The sequence below is a fragment of the Cavia porcellus genome, unplaced genomic scaffold (assembly GCF_034190915.1).
Source record: "Cavia porcellus strain 051 isolate PalLab524CR breed Dunkin Hartley unplaced genomic scaffold, mCavPor4.1 scaffold_3, whole genome shotgun sequence".
NCBI classification, from domain to species: Eukaryota; Metazoa; Chordata; class Mammalia; order Rodentia; family Caviidae; genus Cavia; species Cavia porcellus.
In genome coordinates, this window is record NW_026947486.1 from 117,258,581 (window position 1) to 117,278,441 (window position 19,861).

Here is a 19,861-nt window from a genome sequence, read left to right on the forward strand (position 1 = left end):
AAGTACTGGACAGAATTCTTCAGAAGTTGTTCTCCAGCTTTCTCTCTGTCTCCTGGTCCTGCTCACTCAGGGGGAACCTTTTCAGGGCAACATGTTCATTGAGGTTTGCATTTCTGCATGTTCCATTATACTGTGACAATTCTGGATTTTTTTTTTTAATTCTGCATCTTTACACTGACCTTCCATTACTTGAAATAGGCACGGATGTGGAGACTTGATCTTTTTCTACTTTTTTTTTTTTTTTGGAGACATGGTGCAGTCCAGGCTGGCCTTGGATTCACTGTGTAACCCAGGCTGGTCTTGAACTCACAGCAATCCTCCTGCCTCAGCCTCCCAAGTGCTGGGATTATGGGCATGCACCATCATACCCAGTGAAGAGACTTGATCTTGCAAGCTCTCATTTCAGGAGAGAAACAGCTGGGTTGCAGACTCTTGCTATAGAAAGTCATATCTTCCCCTGAATGGATGGCACTGTGCTGGACACCACCTCTTCAGAGGAGCTGAGCAGTGACTGACGACCTCACAGCCATGTGCATGGGTGTCGGCCACATCGCTCATTGCCTTTGGTTTTCATAGTCTTTGCTACTTATTTCTTTTTGCCTAGCTTTTTCTAAATTTTTTTAACCAACACATAGTAATGGTGTACATCATATTTCTGGGGTACAATCTGGCATTTGAGTAGGGTATATACAGTGTGAAATGGTCACATCTGGGTCAGTTGCTTTGGCTGGCCTTTGTAATGTCAAGCTCTGCCATGAGCAGAGGTCTGTTCCTACCCTGTGTCCTCTCTTGTTCTGCTCCAAATGTGCTGACTTGTGAAAGCAGTCACATAAAAATTAGTAAAGTGGGTTATGCCATTGGGCATCTCTTTTGATCATTTGAATGAGAGGTATGCATGATCCGATGAATAGAAAATTCACATAGGGAGTGTTATTCTGCGCCTTTGTTTTTTCATGGGAATTTTAAATGAAGCCAAAAGTGAGTGGACTCTCCCTCTCGAGGCTGACTACGGAATTAATAGATACAGGGAACTGAAAGGAGTACTCGCTTCCAGCCTAGATGTGACCTTAACAGTAAAGTATGCCAGGACTTTTCTTTTTTTCTTGACTAAGCAGTAGCTTGGCTAATTGAGAAACTAAGGATGCTTTTAAAATCTCCTTCCTTCCTGCCTCCTCCAAGACTTGGCCCTCTGTTCTCTTTGATCTCTCCCTCCACCGGCGTCCCTCTGTAGGCCTCTGAACGAGCTGGGTCTTTCTCCCCGTCCTCATCCTGGAGCTGTCCCCACATCGGCTCCCCACTTGCCTTCACTTCCACAGTGGCCACTCATTCCGTGGCTCACTGTGACCAGACCTCTAGACCTCCTGTTCAAGTGGGACTGTTCTCCTGAGAGGACAGAAGACCTCTCAGATCGTAAACCTTGGTTGACTGTAGGTCTCATCCTCTTCATTTGACCCTAATCAACCCTTCCTTTCAAAGTTGTGTTGTTTTCATATTGAGCAGCTATCACAGCATCCTCAGGAAATACATGGAAAAGGTGAAGAGTACCAGTGGATGAACATTGCGTTGACTCCTGGGATGCAAGCTACATGATATCTTGCATTTTATCATCTACTTTTTTTTTGTTCATCATTCTAATACCCAAAAGCCCTGTGTCCTTTTTCTATAAAAAGGCTGGCTCATGTTGCTTGGTTTCCTGTTGCACTTTGGGATTGTCACCTGGAAACTCCTGATCCTTGGAACTTTATCCTCAGGAATTCTCCTGGGCCCAGTTTGAGGCAGTTTTACTGACAGAAGATTGGCATTATCCTTCAACTGGGCATTTTGAGGTGCTACCACCTTGGGAGGGTTAGAGATGAATTCTCTGCTTGATATTTTGGGGAATGTCCAGGTTTTATGCTTTTGGCCACCAACTACTTAAATGCTATCTTGTGGCTGCAAGTTCCCAGCAGGGACAGTGGTGGAGATGAATCCCTCAGGTGAGTCCTCTGAGGGCTCCATGGTGGTCATTTGCCATTTGCCCTTCCCCTGAGTGGCAGAACTCTGGGGGCCAGGCTTCCTTCAAGGGCGCTTCCAGTCTGACTCCCTCTGGGGCTGGCCACCTTACACAAGCATGTGAGGGTTGCTATAGAGAAACAGAAGCTGCACACGTAGAGCTCATGCTCCCACAGACAATGCTGGTGGACATGAGTGAGAAAGACCGCGAGGTGGAGGCAGAGAAAAAGCAAGAGAATGGGACAGACTTTTCTAGAAAACTCACACTTAGATGGCAGAAGAATACAAAAACCAGTGAGAAGTGGAAGGAGCAAGCAGTTCAGGTCCAAACTGAGAGGGAGAATGGCAGTGCGGTGTTCTGGACGGCATCATTAGGCTTCCGCTGTGCACGACCAGAAAGTTCTTTCTGTATTCATGAGGCAGAAGCCAAACACTGAACTCAGAGGACAGGAGAACATGCTGGGTCTCTCCTTCACGGAGAGCATAGATTCATAGTTTTATATTTCTTGAGTGAAATTAAGTATCTCCTTGTGTGAGCCATTTCTATTTCTATTTCTGTATATCTTCTCTAGATCTACCTATTTTTCTTTGGGACTTTTGGCCTTTTTCTGATTAAGTGTAGCCAGTCTTTATGTAGTATCTGTATTGACTTGTAACATGAGTTGTAAATGTTTTCATGTACCCCTTCTGACTATTTTATGGTGGTTTTGCTGTGGAGATACAAAAATTATTTTGTATTTATTTGCACTGAGTCACCAAGCCCACTGGATCTATAGTTGTACCCTTGGATACTATTTATCACAGCAGAGTCACGTCAGAGGCATGGAATTCTTCCAGCAACAGGTTACGCAGCGCATTTGCAATGTGGCCAATTGGGGAGGCTTCTTTGAGACTCATTGTCTAGGGTTTTGCTGGGGGCTGGTCACATAGGCACCCAATGCCTCGCACACACCAAAATTCCTGCCTCCCAGAAGGAAAACAAGGGATCAGTAGAAACCACCTTTTTTATACATTATAGTATAGTAAACCACAGTAAACCACTTTTATCAGAAGAGTGGCGGGAACTCCACCGATGTCCAGATTCCCAAGTGCCAGCCAGGGTTAGGGTTACAATTGTGGAAGAGTTGTAAAGAGTATTCTTCTTCCAAAATGGTTTCAACTGACATTTCAAATGTGCATTTATGGTGCTTCCCTGAATAAATAAATATGTACTTTTACATATAAGGGTAACTGTGACCATGAATATTAAGCTACTTTGCTGAGGGTTATGGATTTAGTCAGTGGTAGAAATAGGATCAGGTGAATTATTTATGTGAGTAGAAGTATAAGTAGTAATTTATGTGCTGGCTGCTTTTGACCTATGAAGCTTCTGTCAAGGTTTTTGAATAAATGCATGAATCTAATTTAAATGAACTTACTATGGGATGTTGAAATACTTACACCAAAAGCATTATCTTGTGTTAAAATGTAAAAATTAGAGGCTGCCAAATTTCAGTATCTCCTATAGTTCTTTAAAGTTGTAAGCCTCTCTTCAACACTTTAAAAAAAACAGTTTTTTTTTCCTTATATGAAGCTATCTTGTTTCTTAAGTACAATTTAAAAGGTAGAAATGAGGTAATTTTACATCAGGATGCCCTTAAATGGTGGCAAAGGAAGAGTTGAAAAGGTAAATGTCTTCAGTTTCACACATTAAATCAGAAAAAAATCCACATTTAAATTCTCATTCAAATGTAGCAAAATTCAATCAGAAAGAACTGTGAGTCTATAGTCATATGACCATGAGCAAGCCCAATCTCATCCAGTCTCCAAAACTAAGGTCCAGGCCTGATAAATACTTGGATAGGAGAAAAAATGTGCATAATTCCCTCAAATTTTAAGATCAGGTATTAAGAAATATAAATTTGTTTTCTTCCCAAAAGGAGCTGATCTTTCTGCAAATGATGTCTATTGAGTGGGATACTGTGTGAAAGTTCTTTTTTGTTTGTTTGTTTGTTTGTTTATTGTTTTAAAACAGGGTCTCACTGTGTGTTCCAGGCTGGCTTTGAATTCGCTTTGTACCTCAGGCTGGTCTTGAACTCTCAGCAAGCCTCCTGCCTCAGACTCCCCAGTGCTAGCATAACAGGTGTGCATCACCATACCTGGATGTGTGAAAGTTCTTTAAATGTGCATTGTATTCTCAAGTGCTATAAATTTGATTTTCTTCCTTAGCGGTCTTTGATTTGAAACAGTATTGAGTTTTTTCTAGTCTGGCTATCTTGCTATCAGTATCAGACATTGAGTTTGGGCCTCCCACTGCACGTCTTTAATGAAAGGGACTCGTGAGTTAGTGACAGACAGCTGTCTCTCCCACCAAAGGAGACCTAGGAACCAGTGGAAAGTTATAGATTCACTAAGTTAAAAGAAACCCCAGTCTAGGTATTTTAATCAAATTAGTACATCTTTATATAGATGCCATTTAAAAATAATGGCTTATTACATGAAAGCTAAAATCTGTTGTCATTTTGAAGTTTTTCCCTCAGAAAACACAACAGTGCTAAATGTAGCTGAATTAAAATGACAAGTTCTATTCCCTGTGTCAGAGCTGTTTTTATCCCGAGTGGGAAATCAGAGAATTTTGCCTCAACTTTGTCCTTTCACATTTTGCAAATGTTACATTGTGCTATTTTTAATGTGGAAAAATGCACATGATTGGATTTTTAAAAATCTCCGTGTAGAATATCTTTTGACTAGTTGAGACTGGAATGGATGAAATGCCCAAAGAACAGCGTAGAGCAAAGTAAGAGAAGACTTGCTCACTTGCAGAGCTAGGGCTAGACACTGTAGAGAATCTGTTTTCTGCCATGAATTTCCTGGCATTGATATTGTGCTAAAATTTGGTAAGGCTGGCTGATGGGCGCACGAATGGCCATGTGTGTCTCTCCACAGCTACCTGGAAATTTAAGTTAGTACTGTGAATGACTTTAAATAAAAGCAAATCAATCCCCCACCCCCAATAACTTGACCATATCTTTTCCAAGGGTGCTGTGGCCTTGCTAGGATCAGGCCAGTAGGGCCATCACCCCTGGAGATTTCAGCTCGAAAGGCGTGAGGTGGGCCACAAGCATTGGGCGCCCCAGTCCACCCTGACTCCGAGGTTGAGCCCTGGCCCATGCCCCAGGCAGCAGCCAGCAGCAAAGGTCCCACAGGACACCCTCCCTGTGCTGAGACCCTGCTACATTGGGGCCGAATCCTTTGTTAGCTTCCTGCAGCCAAAGAACTGAAGTCAGTGCCTGGCTGGTTAATGGGGCAGACTTTCTCATCATCTAAAGGTTTGGCAAGCAGGACTCCCTGCTTGGGGCTTAGAAGGGAAGACGCTCCACCCCCGGCTTCACATCCAGTTCCCAAACTGACCCACCTGAGGTTGTATCCATATCTACTAGTAAAGCACAAAGAAATGCAAAGCCTTAAAAAGGTATTGCCTGGAAGAGAAAATAAGTGGCAGCCAAAACCCTGAAGATGTATAATACACTAAGTTCAAATGTGAGCAGTTTTCAGACAGGAGCTTAAATGAGGCTTGTAACAGGCTGCCACTTGTCGGAACCTTCTACTTTTTAATAATGATGTACAGATGGATGGGTTTGGTTAGCCTCTCTAACACTTGATATTTGTTTTGCTTTTGTGGTAATCCACCTTTATGTTTCTCTAGTGAGAGCTTATATTTTGAAATTCTTTGTTTTCTTATCTGAATCTGTAAGGAAAAGTTAAAACATTTTGAAAGTTAGTCCTGGCACATTCTCTTTAGAAAATATCAGCATTGCTTCTTTTAGAAGCAGGGCATAGTGATGCACATCTATAATCCCAGCACTTGGGAGGCCGAGCAGAAGGATCATTGTAAGTTTGAGGCCAACCTGGACTACATAGTGAGTTCAAGGCCAGCCTAAACCACACAGTGAGACCCTGTCTCAAAAAAAAAGTTTGCTTCAGTTGAACCAAGTAACTTATAGAAAACCCAGTCTTTAAAGTAAAAGACTGCATAAACACTAGCTAGTAATACAGTTCTAAAAAATGTTTTCCAGCCAGGCATGGTGGTTCACGCCTGTGACTCCAGCACTCAGGAGGCTGAGGCAAGAGGATCTTTGTGAGTTCAAAGCCAGCCTGGGCTACAAAGTGAGCTGAAGGCCAGCCTGAACTGCATAGCGAGACACTGTCTCAAAAAGACAAAAAAAAAATGTTTTTCTATGATTGTAACTGAATTTATTTGGATGGGGAAAACCTTAGTTTAAACACTTGGTCCTGTCTACCCTGATCTGTGATGCTGTATCAGATGTGCTGCCATGTTACTTCACGATGAGGAATATTTGACAGTTACGTGACTCATAAATTTTCCCAAAATATTTGGGGTGCAAGCTTGACTCTTAGCATCAAGAATAAACTGTTTCTGTCACTACTTTGTTTTTAAAAGGCCACCATGTTCTCTTGAGTTTCACAGGAAAAATGCAAATAACTAAAAGAACAAAAATCACATAGCAATCCCGAACTTATCTGGAGGGAGCAAGTGCTAGGTTTGCTTCTAAGGTCAGTGACTGTCGTCCATCATCTGCTGCTGTCTGCAGCGCGCTCAGCACCCTCAAGTGCTTCCCTGTGCCAGGTGCTAACTGTGTCATAGCCAACGCTCAGAGTGATGGGCTGTTGCCAAGGGAACACTTCGCCATGTCTCGTGGCTTTGTTTATGGATAGCGAAAAACTCCACACATTTTAATGCTCTTTCACGAAAAGCTCTCTGCCTAAGTGCAGCTTGGGTAACGGAGCCATTGCTTTTCCCCAGCACCACTGAATAATTAAGCATTGCCAAAGGTGCAAGTCAGGCCAGCGCCTCGGCTTACTGCTCAACAAGGTCAGTGTCATTCTGAATGCGTGGTCAGAGCAGTGGCTGTGTGGAGGACACAGCACTCAGGCCCCCGCTGCTAGGCATCGAGACCGGTGGGGAAGTTTGGAGAAGGTTGCTCTGGTGTGTTTGAGTTTTCACTCTACGCTCTTTCATACCCAGAAAGACAGCACACCATGCCGTCAGCTTTCCCAGCAGTTCCTTGTACTGCGGGGAGGGAACCTAGATTCTAAAGGCCAGGCCAGCAAGGGACAGCAGGTTGGAGTGGCAGACCTCCAGGAATGTGCCTGAGCATGGCACTGCCAGAGAAAGTTCTGCGGTGTCATTTGCCGCACTACAGGTTCCGCCCACCTGGCCCGGGTGCTTTCTGTGGTAGTCTTCCGGCATAGAAGATGCTAGCAAAGTGAAGGTCTGCCTGCGTGGAGCCCAGGTTGCGGGCGGGGCCCAGGGGGGCCCAGTAGTAAACAAGAACACGATGACGCATCACATGGTTCTGAGTGATAGGGAAAGGCCGTAGGGTGGACTTGTGAGGGCAGCATGTTGATTTCCTGTGCTTTTTAAGGCAACCTTTTTAAATTTGAATTTGTATTAGTCCACGTTTGCAGTGCATAAGGATCGCTGTCCTGGTGGGGAGTTAATGTGTACGCAGAACACGTCTCCATTCTCTTTTCCTCCCCCTTCTCCCTTCCTCCTCCCTCCATCCCTTGGTTCCCTTCCCATTTGCAAAAGATTGCTCTCCTTGCTTTCTATGATCTTGTATTTTCCTCTTTTAATTTATTTTTATTTGGGGTTTCTCACATCAGAGAGACCATGTGTTATTTAAGCTTGTGTGTCTGATTTATTTCACCTAACATCATGGCCTCAAGGTGCACACATTTCCCTCTATGAATGACCCCAGAGATGAGCAGAAAGTGAAAAGAAGCCATAAGAGGAGAGAACTATAGCCAGCAGAGTAGCAGGTGCAAAGGTCCTGAGGCTGGCATCTTTGGTGCTTTTAGGCACAGGAAGTCCATGCAGCTGGAGTGCAGTACTCAAGGTAGTCAGCAGAGCCTTGGTGGTGGGCAGGTGACCAGGTGACAGATAGCCACCTTGGCCATTGGAAGGACTTCTGCTTTTACCCTAAGCCAGATGGAAAGCCATGGGACGGTTTTGGCAGGGGAATGACTCAGTGTAACTTCGGTTGTGACACCATTACTCAGCCATTGGAGATGTAAAGATGAGAAGAGGAGCAGTTAGAGGTTATTGTACTTTGCTGGGAAAGCACTGCCAGTGGCTTCAATTGGGGTGGTAGCCATGTGGCAACAAGGGCAACTGCCGGATTTTTGGTTGTCACCTAGAAGGCTGGGGCCGTCCTGGGCTGCACAGGGAGTCTGGAAAAAGCAGGACTAGGACGTGGAGTCACACATTCAGCTTCGGGTAACTCTGAAGCCGGTCAGGGTGCAAGGGGGGATGTGACACCCAGTGGGCTGTGTGCATCCGTAATTCAGAGTGGGCACTGGAGCACTGGAGACACTTCCAGTCACTAGGGTACAAGTGGCATTTGAAGTTGATCCATAGCATATTGATTGAGAGCACACAGCAGTTAATTATGAGTTTCCTTAATGCCCATCCCTTTGATGTAGATAAGGATGTCATTGTACTCTTTGGAGTTGCACTGTTTAACAATCATTCCCAAATGTGTTTTGTTTTCTTAATCAGTTTTACCTGATCAATTGCTAACATTGCTGAAAATCAATAGGCATGTTTTGGTCTGGAAATCTGAATCTATGTGTGTGTGTGTGTGTGTGTGTGTGTGTGTGTGTGTTGTGTGTGTGTGTGTGTGTGTGTGTTTAGAGCACCATTTAAAAAAAAGAAAAAGGTGTTTGTATCCATAGAAAATTGAGGTCTCAAAAGTAATTATTCCTCAAGATAGGAGTTACTGTACATCTCGTCTGAGTTTTCCATGGTTGTTTCTTTGTTATAAGTCTGAGTTTGGGTTGTAATTTCATGGTCAGCAAATCTGACAGATTTTATTTCTTGAAAAATCAAAGGATGTTCTATTAATAGACTGTTTCTTCACGCTGAACTTGAAATTCTTTTTTTCCCTTTTCTAGCCATTATTTGCATTTTTAAATGAAGAGAAGTTTAATGTGGATGGGTGGACTGTTTATAATCCAGTCGAAGAGTACCAGCGGCAGGTAAGGGGGTGGTGAAACCTCAAACATGCATAGCGACAGGATGTCACCAGCCATGCTTTGTGAGAACCAGTCACATCCTTGCTAGATGTCTTTAGTGGCAGTGGTATCCTTCACATGCTACAGCCCTGTGAAATTTGTAAGCTCACTCCATAGTCAGATTCCAGCCGCACCGAAAACTAAATGGCTAAGTTCTGGTTCCTTCCTTACATAAAGAATAACAGTTTTGCATTTAAGAAATAAAAGACACTTGGGTCTAGAAAAGTTAAGGTTCTATACTTTACTTCTTAGGAGCCAATATTGCTATTTGTTTGTGTATTTAGAGCCCAGCTGTTACTGACACTTCCATTTAATATATTCATTCTGAATTGCACAGTCAAATGCATTAGAAGTGTTTTCCCATACTGACATCTCTTCCCACAGAATCTTGCATGAGCATGTGTTTCAGTTGCCTTCCTGCTGTCTGCTGTAAACCTCACCTACATGCATGTTTGTTTGCTATTTAAAAAAGGCAGGAGGCTTGATCCAGCTTCGTTGTTCAGAGACGAAGGTCCCTGGTAGCAGTTTTGTGAAGAGTATGGGCGGATTATAAATAACAAGAACCGCATTTTGACTCTACAAAGCTGCAGAGTAACTGGAAGGTTCCCAGTGGAGTTTTCATAACTTTTTTGGATAAGGTCCTTAAACTAATTGGGGAACTTTGTTGGATGAGCTGTGAGCATCAAATCAAGCCCATTTGCCTGCGTGAAAAGGCAGCAAATGCAAACTCATAGCCACCCTTTCTACCGCCGTGGACCTAGGTTGATTCCAGTTTGAACTTCGCACATTTGGCAGTAGATTGCATGCTCTGAGGTTCTGGTGCAGGAGTTTTACTCTAGAACACAAACTGGGTTCTGTTTCTTCCACAAATCAGCTTTGAGTGTGCAAAGCTGTGCGCACCTGTCATTTTCAGTGACCTCTATTCTAGACCAGCTACTGAGGTGGAAAAATGACGATTAAAACATTTTGTACTGGAGGTAGTGGCATCCACCTGTAACCCCGGCCTTCTGGGAGGCTGAGGCAGGAGGCTCACACCTTCCAGCCCACGCTCGGCAGCTTAGTGACTTAGCCAGACCCCAAAATAAAAATCAAAAGGGCTGGGGATATATCTTAATGCCGGGGCCCTGGGTTCAATTACCAGTACCAGAAAAAAAGTGTTCATGTTTTCAAGACCTCTGTAACATTATGCATCAAAATAATCTGATTTCTAGGGCTGGAGATTTAGCTCAGCGGCATAAGCACCTGCCTTGCAAGCAGGCAGTCGTGAGTTCGATCCCCAGTACCGATAAAAAAAAAAAGAAGAAGACATTAAATAATCTGATTTCTGGAGCACTATTGGTAATTTTAAGACTTTCCTTTAGTATAAAGTTCTAGCTTGAAACCACACAGTTCCCGTTTTTAATATTGCATGCATATTTGAACTGTCGAAAGTATTTTGTTGGAGTCTGCCCTTATATTCGATCTCTTTTTCTTATAACTTTCTGATGGGCCTTAAAACTCTCTAATTGGACTCAGCATCAGACTCAACATCTGGTCCGTGGTCTCTAGGACCAGACCTAAAGAAAAGGTACAATGTCTGTCCCCAAAGCGCACACCTACCGAGCTCACTTCCGTGTGTGTATTTGTGCATCTGTGAGTACGGCAACCACGTAGCAAGACCTTGTCTCAGTAGAAACAGAAATACCCATGATACTTGTCTTGGGGTGGGGGAGGTGCATGGCTGGGGGACAACTTGGATTTATGTGCGTTGTACATGTGGGGAAGAATGTTGATAACAAATAAAAGAAAATCTCCCATTCAAGAGCATCCATATTCACAAAGATAGGTTAGACTTGTAGAAGCCACCAGTGTTTTGTCTCGTCTTCTTATGTTGTCTGGATCCTGGATTTGACCCCCTGGTGACAAGCAGACAGCCACCATCACCCACGGTCACAGGCATATACACCTACTACTAGAAAGAAGAGAGTCCGGGCCTGGGCGCACTGAGCTGCACTCGCCTTCCTGTCTCCTTCAGGGCCTGCCCAACCACAACTGGAGGATAACGTTCATCAACAAGTGCTACGAGCTCTGCGAGACATACCCGGCCCTGCTCATGGTTCCCTATCGCACCTCGGATGAAGACCTCAGGAGGGTCGCCGCCTTCCGATCCCGAAACCGAATCCCGGTGAGTGCTGGGGGCGAGGCTCCCCACGGCGCGACGCTCAGGGCGGGAGGACAGGTTGGCTGTTCGTGACTGTCACACTGTCCTGCATGCCAGCTGCCATGTCCCTTCCATGCGATCAGGCAGAGTTTGTTCTGGTCAGCTTTGCAAGCTGCCTCAGCCCCCTTCCCAAGCTGACTTGGGCGCAGTGCACAGAGCACCCTGGTGGTCCTTAGTGGCTATGGATGTGTCATGCGCTGTCTTCTGCATCATCTACATTCTGTGGACTAAGGATTGCAAGCTCATTTTTCCCTCTTAATTTTCAAAGTCTGTCATAATACCTACATTGGGTTTTATTTCAGAGTAGGAGATTTTTAAAAGCAGCAGTAGAAGAAATTAAGATTGAATGTCCCCACGCCTTTAAGTCACGCGTCTGGACATTCTTGTCCTTCCAGGGATACTGGTGAGAAGCCTGCGCACACTGCCGGCCTAAGATGACTTGTAGCTTTCCAGGTTCTCTTGCTTCTCAGGTTATGAGTGTCTGCTCATATTTTCACCATGTAGGTCGTGGCAGAAAGTGTGCTCTTGACTTGGTGGGTTCCACGGTGCTCGTAAGGCTAGGGTTCCAAGCTGCAGTCACTTGTGCGCCCCCCAGATGGGTTTTTCTGAGCCAGAGCCACAGGTACACTACTGACCCGGCCAAGTGCTCGCTCTGCGTGCCCCGCCCAGGGTGCCCTGGGTGAGGGTGCGGGATGCTCTTGTCTCCTTACTCATTTAGTACTTATGAAGCATCCGCTGCATCCACGTGTGCATGTGTGTGTGTGTGTGTGTGTGTGTGTGTGCATGTGTATTTCATAGGTTGTGGGGGAAGAGAAGAAATGAAACAGTTGTGCCCGTGCCTCTGGCCTCAGTCTACCATCTTGATCCAGTACTTTGCCCTCTTGTGCTACCTGTGGGGCAAATAGCATTTCTTCAGCTTTTATGCAGGCATTTTATTGAGCCCTTTAGTTTGCGATGAACACAAAATTTAATTTTCCACAACAAAGAAAAAGCTAAGCCTCATCGGCCCATCACTTCTCCATATTGATAAATATCTACTGGAGGAAAGGACTAAGCCTGGTAATACGATCTTTCCTGTACACATTCTGGCCCCCAGGAAATATGTGTGCCCTTTACGATGAAAGCATTGGTATTTTCATTTCAAATAAAAACATATGTAAAATAAATACGTGTTAATACCCTATCACAGGGTAATGAAATAATCCTCATGCTTTGATATTCCTGTTACTCGCCACATGTTCCTTTGTTCTCAAACAAGTGTTTCTTAATTTTATGGAAGTCTGTTCCAGACGTTTTAGTAAATACTGATAAGCAAAAAGAAGCCTGCCACCTAGTGAGGACCGTTTAGTACATCTGTCCCCAGAGTTCCTCCTGTGCATTTTTATGTATGTATTTAGAAACTGAAATTCGTTTATAATTTGTGTTTGTCTCTTTTGTACACCTCGTGTTATTTATTTGTTTATCTTTATGAGTCCACGTTTGCAGTACACAGCATCTGCATTCTCGGTGTGGAGTTGACGGGTGTGGGTGACACATCCTTCCCTTCCTTGTTCCATCGCTTTCCTTGTCCCCTTGCCCCTCCCTCCGGCCCTCGGTCCCCTTCGCACCTGAGAAAGATCTACCTCCCCGCTTCCAGCTCTCCCTCTTTGGGTTTGCCCAGCAGCATCTGATAGCCAACACTCCCATTGATAAGGAGGATGTGGACACGCTGAGACTTCTCAGTTTTCTATTGTGAGACATCTGGGTTCTTTGTAATCTTTCTTTGTGTTTTTATCTTTTATCCATCTGTGTTTGCAGTACTTGGTGCGTGAACATAACACATCCTCATTCCATTCCCATCCCCTTCCCTCCACTCCCCCCTCCATCCCCTCATCTCTTAGTTCCTTTCCCCTCTGCAGAAGGTTCCCTCTCCCAGTTTCCTGTCCTCTCTCGTGTATTTTGCTCTTTATTTCTATTTTAGGTTTCTCCTATAAGAGAACCCATGTAATATTTAAGCTCTTTAATCTTGTGCTGTTATACACAGCGTTGTGATAACCATCTCTCAGCCAGTAAATTTTTGTGTACATCCTTAATTATATATGGCTTCTAGGTAATAATTAAATATGAATAATGTGACATAGTGCCACATACTTCAAGAGGTTGCCTAGTAGCTGATGCTGTGAAATGAGCATTGTTGCGTCCATTGGGCTCCACAGTGGCCATCCTTTGAAAGAGGGGGTTGGATGCTCCGCAGAGATTTTAGGAGGTAAAACAAGGGAGTGGGCAGGGAGTGCAAGGCGTCGGCAGAGGCCAGTGTCTGGCCAGTGAGCCCGTTTAAACTCAGTGAGGGCCCTTCCCAGGGCGACCTCCTCCTGTCTTTCCTGTCCATCAGTGCGAGGATGGTGGCAGGTGCTCGGGGCGTTGCGTGTGAGGGCAGACACGGTCTGTGGAGGTGCCCAGTTGGTCTCTGGTGTGGCGCAGGGACTCAGACACTGGTTCTGAGATTGAAGGAGCACTCTTTACTATCGTACCATCTTTTCTCCGATGCAGACCTCTGTTTGTTGCTCTCATGGCGGGTGACTTAAGAGAGGGTGAGCCTCTCGGTAGTGTGTGAAGCAAGCCTGGGTGCCCATGCTGCGTTCCGTCTTGGGTCTGAGTGTCACCGGCCGTGATCTGCCCTTCCCCACTGCCAGGCTTTTTTTTTTTTTTTTTTTTGAGACAGGGTCTTGCTGAGTCCCTATGTAGCTCAGGCTGGACTCAAACTTGTGGCAATTCTCCTACCTCAGTCTCCTGAGTGTTGGGATTACTGGCGCGCACCACCAAGCCCAGCAATTGTAGCATTTATTTTTAAGCAACACATGGTAATTGTACGTATTTATAGGGTACAGTGCACCATTTAAGTGTCTACAACACATCCTGCAGACATCAGGCCAAGCGCTACAAGTATCGCCTCAGATACTTCTCTCTAGTTTGTGTTGGGAATATTGGAAATCCTCTCCAGTGACTCTTGAAATATTCAGTAAATTGTCATCCTGCAACAATAACTGTCATACTGTGCTAAAGAGCATGAGAAGCTGGGCTGTCATGTCTCTTTGAGAAGTTTCTCACAATCTGTGTCTTACACCCAGCAGCTCCCTGTCCTGGATGTGCAGCTCAGGGCTTCAGGAAGTCATGTCAGGAGAAAGCTGGGCACCTGCGGCAGACTTGTGGGAAGGGCTTGACCAGTGGCCCTGGGCTCCGTTCTCCAAGCTGCCCCATAGCTCTCTTCTGGCTGGTCGAGGCCTTTGCTTCCCTGGAGTTTCCTTCCTCCTGCATTAGATTCTAGACTTGAACCAGGTATAGTGGTGCACGCCTGTAATCCCATCAGTCGGGAGGCTGAGATGGAGAATCATTGTGAGTTTGAGACCAGCCTGTGTTACAAAGTGAGCTCAAGGCAGCCTGAACTACATAGCAAGACCCTGTCTCAAAAAGACAAAAACAAAACAAAAAAAAAAAAAAAAAAAAAGCAAGACTCTAGACTGGAGAGTGCTGGGGAAATGACCTGCAGATGCGAGTTCATATTCTGAGCACCGTATTGCATCAGAGATGATTCCGTTCCTGTCTTGCTTTTGACTGAAGTTGTTTCCCTATGGCAGTGAACCCCAGTCCAAGCTATGGCATTCACCACATAACATCAGGATGTTTCTGTTTCTTTTAAGCAAGATAGCTTTGTTTGAAGTAAGCATTTTGTCTCTGTTGGATCGGTGCTAACTGAGAAAAGACTGACAAAGCACCTAATCAATCCAGTTATTCCCGCAAGTCCTCAGTGTGCATGTTTCCGGGCAGTTGCACGCGGTGAAATTGCAAATTGTGGGAGTCAGAGTCACTTGTTGCCATTGGCAGTGCTTCATTTCTAGCTTTCATTGTTTTCTTTTAGTTTTGTCTTTTTGAGATGGGGTCTTGCTATGTAGTTCAGGCTGGCCTCAAACTCCCAGAAATCCTCCTGCCTCAGCTTCCCAAATGCTGGAATGATACATGTGCACCACCGTACCTGACTTTGTTTTCTTGAGACTTATTTTCTAAACTTTCTGAATTAATCATAGGTGCTGTCATGGATTCATCCTGAAAACAAAACAGCCATTGTGCGGTGCAGTCAGCCTCTTGTTGGTATGAGTGGAAAACGAAACAAAGATGATGAGAAATATCTCGATGCCATCAGGGAGACTAATAAACAGAATTCTAAACTCACCATCTACGATGCAAGACCCAGTGTAAATGCAGTGGCCAACAAGGTAAGTATAGTCAGTGACATAATAGAAACTTAGTTTACATGTGGTGCGCAGTGTTTTCAGTGAATGCTTTTGTCGACTTTTATCAATACCTGAATTTATTTTCTTTTATTTTATTGAGAAGGAATCTCAATATATTTCCCAGATTGGTCTCAGACTCCTGGGCTTAAGCAATTCTCTCCTGCTTCAACCTTCCAGGTATCTGGGCCTTTAGGTACATGGGTTTAAATTAATAGTTGAGAAAACTGGTTTTCCTAGCCGGGCATGGTGGCACACACCTGTAGTTCTAGCACTCGGGAGGCTGAGGCAGATAGATTGCTTTGAGTTCAAGGCCAGCCTAGACTATACAGCAAGACCTTGTCTCAAAAAAAAAAAACAAAAACAAAAAACAGAGAGAGAGAGAGAGAGAGAGCAAGTTTTTTTAGGTAAAAGGTAGTGTTGGTTTTCTTCAGACAGGGTCTTGCTATGTAGGTAGGCTGGCCTTGAACTTGTACTGATCCTTGGGCCTCAGCCTTTTGAACCTGAAATTTGTAGCTTTGTGCAGACATTCTCTTCCCCTACCTGTATCCACTTATAAATGTGTATTCTCATTTGCTTAAGATTTCAAGACATAAGTAGATCTGTGTGTGTGAATGGCTCATACACACACACACACACACACACACACACACACACACACAAAAGTTTAGTGCTTCCCAAGAAGTCTGCATCACTTTTCATTTTGCCATCTGAAGCACCTGAAATTGTCTAGTGTCACCACTGTGAACACCCGTGACTCTGTGGTGTCACTGTCAGGAGCTGCTGCAGGCGAAGGCCAGTTGGCCCAGATCGACACGGTTTTACATCCGGTGTCTCCATTTGTGTTTTCACTACTCTCCTTGCCGGCGTGGCTCCTGCATGATCACAGGGGGCCCGGCCCCGAGCCACTCGCTCCCAGCCTCTGCCGCTTCCCAGGGGGCATCTGTGTGACATCCAGTGGCACATGTCATCTGTCCCGCACATTTAACCCACGCCCCGTCCCAGCACCACACATGTGTATAGAGCTGCTATTTATTAACCACGGTTGGTGTGGGTTTTGGAATGATCTTGAACTTAGATTTTTTTTTTTAATCGGTACCGGGAATCGAACTCATGACCGCCTGCTTGCAAGGAAGGCGCTTATGCCGCTGAAAATCCCCAGCCCCTCTTGAACTTAGATTTAAAGCATTCTGGAAGTTAAAAGGATTAGTCCATTAGGAATTATAAGTAAAATATTTAGGAAATTAAATCTAAATAGCTTCTTGGATTATCCTTAATTTTTTATTTTTCTGTTCCTATTATCCTTCATATATAATTCAGAGTGAACACACGCATAAGACACAGTATTTCCATGTACAGATCTAGAACTAGAAATAGGATATAACATTAAAATGAAGTATTTAGAAATAATATTTTAAAATATTAAAATGTATAAAATGAATACCTTAATTATATTCACTCGAAAGCTCATTCTAAGCAGCAGAATTTTTGAATACCTTTTTAACAGTCAAGAAATAAGCCTCTTTCTAGGCTTTATAGGCATGGGGATAGGGGCCCAAGCTTTGAAGAGCTCTGGGTCATCCTTTGAGAGACAGTTCAGGTCCCCTCCTCGATGTGTCTGTCTGCTAGTTGTCTATATCCATGGCAACGAACCCTCAGACCTTGTCATCATTGTAGTAAGTAATTTAGGCTGTTCCTTTTTGTGGAGGAAAGGAAAACTGAAGACTTCGGAAGTAACCTGAGATGGAGAAGTCAAACTTGGGAAAGCCAATCTGTGCTTGACTAATTGATTTGTACTCTTCCCGACTTCTGTTCTCTTTGGCCCTAATTGTTCCTCCCCTCTGGATATTTAGAGATCTACAGTCCCAGATGTAACCAGCAGCATCACATTTTAAATTAAACAAACAAAACTGGGATCAGGAAGCTCTAGTATCAAGCTGCTTCTGTTTCCATGGCAGTGTCGTGATGAATTAAAAGCGCAACTGGATTGTCTGGTTTTGTTAGAAACTTTAGCAATGAGTAAAAAGCACATTTTTCCTTTTTTCCCACACATGTACTTTTCAGTTACCTGGAAAGGAACCTCCAGTGTCAAGAATCTCTTTGAAAGTCGCCATAATTGTTTAAAAGCCTATGTGTAGAACAGCAAGTTACCTGTCTGAGGGAAGGTGACAGGTGAGACAGGTATCATCGCATTAGAGGCTTTCAGAGCTAGCAAAACAGAGCTCAGCTCTGTGATTGCAGTTGCAGAAGTGACTGGCAGGGAGACAGCAACAGGCCTGTGGCATGGGCGGCTAGGCAGAGGGGAAAGTGGTCCGTTTATCTGATTTCTTACTGGCTTGTAGCTCCTTAAGAATAGCAAAGTGCACGGTGTCTTCTTCCTCGGGGCTGAAATTCAAGTCAGGAAACCTTTAGTGTGACCGATTCTGGAAAATCCCATGGCAGCTTCAGCCTTCCAGCCCTGGCTCTAAGTGTACATTCTTCATGTAGTTGTAAAAAAAAAAAAAGCAAAAAGACATGTCGTAGTGACAGCGTGTTGTCTGGGGGCTTCGCTTTACTCTCCAGTGCCAGGCAGGGGTTTCCCTGTGCTGTTCCCAGGGCAGTGGGAACTTAGCCTGAGGTGACTTTCAATGCAAGTCTCAGACAAGGTGACATCTTAAAGGGCCAGAGGCCACACATGTCCTGTGTCATTTCAGAGCCTTTAAACACATTCCCTCCCACTTGAACCATCAGTGGGGCACACATGACTGTCCCCTTGGACAGCTTGAACCCTGGTAGTACCAACACTTTGACTAGTTGGACTTTTTTCTAGTAAAATTAATAAAAAGCTTCCCAGTGAGACAGTCATACTTGTGCGACCTGGCAATGAGGCATGTGACTTACAGCCCCATCTTGCACATGTTAAGCAGAGTGCCACCAGATCCCTAAACCAAACAGTAGTGCCTGTTTTGGTCCATGTTGAAGACAGGTGCTCTTCAGCAGGTCATGGAGCTGAGCTAAACTAACGCTTGCAGGTGCTGCAGTAGGTGACAGTCACCACCTGTCCCCTCTCAGAGCCTTGTACTCGTTGTGAGCTCTTTGTGTGTAACGCTTGGTCCTTGGCGTGTGCAGAGCAGAAAGCTCTCCATGACTTAGTAGAAAAGGTTCAGAATTGGAAGTTGGATTAGACTGAAATTCCACTCACTACCTGTGAGGCTTTGGTAATGACTAAATAGTGTCTCCAAGGTTCTGTTTTCTTGTTTGCAAATGACAGTGGTAATACCTGTCTCACCACATCTGTGTAAGAGGCCAGCCAGAGTCACAGTACCAGAAGCATTAACATTGGCTGGCAGTGGTAGTCCCGCGAGGCCTCTGGAGCCGTTTGAGAGATGGCATCGAGGCTCAGGCTAAGTCCCTCACCTCTGGTCACACACTAAGGGGAGGCCAGAGCTGAGCTACTGGCCTGGGTCTGTCTGATACAGAGCTTGTCCTTGTCCTTTCCTGGATCTTGTCCTGTGTGAACACTGTTAAAAAGGTGGGGTACCTGCTGCCACCTCAGTTGGCCACCTTTGTGCCCCTCACCCCGAGGGTACTGCTCTAGCTACCAGAACTGATGGACGATGAGGACCTTTTGGAAACTGCTCTCTCCCTGCAGACCCGGAAGAGCCAGCAATTAGCATTTTGCAAAGGATTTTTGACTCCTGAATACAAGAGTCCCCAGCAAACTGCCGGCCACCCACCCAAGCCACATCAGCTGTTTAAGTCGGAGGGGATTGGGATGAGACTGGGAGGAGCAATAACTGGAAATATTTGGGGAAGGTACTGGCGAAATAGAAAACTCAACTTTATATATCTTCTTGTTTCCTAGGCAACAGGAGGAGGATATGAAAGTGATGACGCGTATCACAATGCCGAACTGTCCTTCTTAGACATTCATAATATTCATGTTATGCGGGAATCCTTAAAAAAAGTGAGAGACATTGTTTATCCTAATGTAGAAGAATCTCACTGGTTGTCCAGTTTGGAGTCTACTCATTGGTTAGAACATATCAAGGCAAGTATACTTTTTAAAAATATTTGCATATATAAAAGCAAATGCCTGTTTGGTGGGATGGGGGATTTCTCCTTGTATGTTTAAAAATTGAAAACTAAAAGAAAAACTCTCTGTAATAGAAGAATGTACAGTTGACAATTATGTATTTGTTTTATAATGTGTGTACCTAAATTAAAGATTTCACAGCATCATTCCAGCTTAGTTTTAGAGTTTTCAGAGATTTCACTTTCATTATTGTCAGTAGTAAATAGTTCCATCTTTTATGCAGGTTTATTTATAAACAGCCAGGTTATTATC

At 44.5% G+C, this 19,861-nt stretch overlaps 1 protein-coding gene across 4 annotated transcripts in view; it reads left to right on the forward strand.

Annotated features, from left to right (window-relative positions):
- Mtm1 (myotubularin 1) overlaps positions 1-19,861 on the forward strand; it is a 102,329-nt gene that overhangs the window by 58,157 nt on the left and 24,311 nt on the right. For all 4 annotated transcript variants that reach the window (XM_003461695.5, XM_013155525.3, XM_063246521.1 and 1 more), the window contains 4 exons: positions 8,950-9,033; positions 11,084-11,233; positions 15,331-15,519; positions 19,379-19,564. In XM_003461695.5, the coding sequence (XP_003461743.2) occupies positions 8,950-9,033; positions 11,084-11,233; positions 15,331-15,519; positions 19,379-19,564 (609 nt within the window). The remainder of the gene's footprint in view (positions 1-8,949; positions 9,034-11,083; positions 11,234-15,330; positions 15,520-19,378; positions 19,565-19,861) is intronic.